Below are 2,812 nucleotides of genomic sequence, written 5' to 3' on the forward strand. Positions count from 1 at the left end.
TGCTATTTTTTTTACTATGCTTTTTCATTAAATACCTTTGCTTTCAACTAATTGTACTCTCTGGCTGATTGGTAAAAGTAAACACATTGGTGGGGGCTCATGAGCTATGGTTCCTGAATAGATGTGAATATACAGAGTATCTCAAATTTGAGGTAATTAGTCTAGGACAACCCACATGGGAGTGGAGAGTAGGTATCCCCAGGTACTACATACTATAATAAAGGCATTAACTACTAAAATCTTGAAAATAATTTTATTGTGGTCAATGACAGCAGTGAATTTTTACTCTTAACCTTGATAGGTTTAGGCACTTATATTATAAATTGAAAGACATTTATAAGAGAGACATGACAAAGGGAATGAAGAGAGAGTCAAATGAAGGGAAAAGTAGAAGGGAGAAAAGAACAGGTATTCCTAGCATAATGAAAATCATATAGCTGGCAATGGTGCCCTTGACTTTTTCAGTACATGGGAACTCAGTTTGTTCCCTGATGATTCTGGCTTGGTTTAAGCAACAGAAATGAATTAAGTTTTTCTAAATTTATTATAATGAACTCAGAATTTAGTGTCTAACACCCGCTCCCATCCTGTCATATGAAGGCAGCTCAGGACAAGAGTTGCCAGGACCACAGGACTTTCTGCACTGCAATCCACTAACCTCTGAACTGGGAAAAGAGGGGGAGGGACAGGGGCCTCCACTTGGCCATGATCCAAACACTGCATTTCATCATCTCTCTACTCAAGACCCTGGATTCTGCATTTGTGATTTCAATCCATTGTGATTCTGGAGACCTCACACATTTACCTGAAGGTATTAATCGAGTGTGCGCACCCCCCCCCCCACACACACACCTACACACACACACACACACACACACACACACACACACAACACACACAAGAGTCCTTTCCCCCACACTCTGGTCTTGTGCAAAATGCCGGTCTTGGGGTGGGGAAGCAAATTCTAGGTGAGCTTCAAAGATCTAGGAGTAGCAACTGTCCACAGAAGGGTCCAATGGACTTGTGATTTGGAAACTGTCTTGGGACACACTTTTGCTAATTCCTATCACCTGTTTTAGGGAAGACGATTTCCAGGATGGTTTTATGTGTTGATTCTTTGTTCTGTCGATCTTTCTCCTGGTCTGTCTTGAGGGTGATCTTTTTGGCCCTGAGCTTTAACACATAAACAAAGACATATTCATTATAACTCATGAAAATCTTCAAATAGCATTCAACCCTTCCCACTCATTTTCAGTGTCCATGTCTCAGAGCCATAACTAGCCTGGGATGACTGGACTGCTGTCCCAAGACACCAACATTTGGGAAGGTGGGCATGATTTCTTACAGTAGCCTATGCCTCACTTCATGCACCTCCCTTGGCCCATCTTGCCCTAAATTGGACCCAGGTTGTCTGTCTCAGAGTTCCATCGCCATATGGTTGTATAGTGAAAAGACTTCTGGGTTGACAGGTTAGAGACCCAGCTCTAGTCTTGATTCTGCCATTAATTCATTATGTGACCTTCAGTGAATCACCTCATGGAAGCTCAGAACCTCAGAGGTGGAAGGGACCTCAGAACCTCCTAAGCCAGCTATACCTGAATCCAGTAATTCAATAAGCATTTATTAAGTGCCTATTATATTCTAGTCCCTGGGTTAGATGCTAAAGTTAGAAAGAAAGAAAAGAAAAGAGAGAAAGAAAGGAAGAAAGGGAGGAAGAAAAAGAAAGAAAAGATAGCTCCTGCCCTCAAAGAACTTATATTTGAGTAGAAGACAGTATGTACTCAGATAAGTTAGTACATAGTATATACAAAGTAATTTCTGGGAGGTAGAGGGGCATTAGAAACTGGAGGAGTTAGAGAAATGTCTTCTCTTTTCCTTCCTTCCTTCCTTCCTTCCTTCCTTCCTTCCTTCCTTTCTTCCTTCCTTTCTTTTTTTCTTTTTCACTCGAGCTAAGCCTTGAAGGGAGCCAGGGATTCAGCCATAGGGACTGCCAATGCAAAGACCTGGAGTCAATAGAGAAGTTTAGATACAATAAGTAGCTGTATCTGTATGTAACTGTTTGCCTAAAAAACAGCTTGAGTTAAGGAAAACCAAAATGCCCAAAGTCTGGAAAGGTAGGAATCTGAATAGTCATTGTACCTCCACCATCCTCTAACAGTGGTGATCCAACCTCAGCTTGAAGACTTGGTACAGAAGGTTGGATCTGAACTCAGGTCTTTCTGACTCCAGGCGGAGCACTTTATCCATTAAGCCCACCAACCCTCCAAGATCTTTATATTTTCAGGTTTCTACCTTATGAGTCTGACTATTCCTTTCTCTAGATCTTTTTGAGGCTGGATCAGGAGGAAGGGGAAGAGAAATAAACCTGAATAAGTACCTACTATGTACTTTAAAAATATTATCTCATTTGCTCCAAGGTCAACTCTATGAGGCAAGTGCTATTATTATCCCCATTTTACAGTTGAGGAAATGGAGAGATGGAGATTAAGTGACTTGCCCAGGGTCACACAGCTAGTAAGGACTAGGCAGTGTCCAGTCCAGGAGGGTTTTGACTACACCTCCAGTCTCCAGAGAGCCTTGTGACTTTTTGGTATAATCATTTAGATACAAGTTGGACTAGATGGTATCTGAATTCCCTTCTGGCACTGCGAAATTCCTTTAGAAAAAAAAATTTGTATCTATAGATAAACTCTGTGTGTGTTAGTACTGGTAATTGACCTAGTGACAAAGTGGAAGGGAGAGATGAAGAAGAGACTGGTCAGTTGTGTGTGTGTGTGTGTGTGTGTGTGTGTGTGTGTGTGTGTGTGTGTGT

At 41.5% G+C, this 2,812-nt stretch overlaps 1 protein-coding gene across 1 annotated transcript in view; it reads right to left on the minus strand.

The window, feature by feature from the left end:
* Positions 1-1,056: 1,056 nt before the first annotated feature.
* Positions 1,057-2,812, minus strand: part of FHAD1 (forkhead associated phosphopeptide binding domain 1) — a 175,882-nt gene continuing 174,126 nt past the window's right edge. The window contains exon 30 of the mRNA XM_069079619.1: positions 1,057-1,173. Coding sequence (XP_068935720.1) covers positions 1,057-1,173 — 117 coding nt within the window. The remainder of the gene's footprint in view (positions 1,174-2,812) is intronic.

Source organism: Petaurus breviceps, unplaced genomic scaffold (genome assembly GCF_028583685.1).
Source record: "Petaurus breviceps papuanus isolate PSGF00001 unplaced genomic scaffold, PetGlider_PUasm1.0 91041, whole genome shotgun sequence".
Classification (NCBI taxonomy): Eukaryota; Metazoa; Chordata; class Mammalia; order Diprotodontia; family Petauridae; genus Petaurus; species Petaurus breviceps.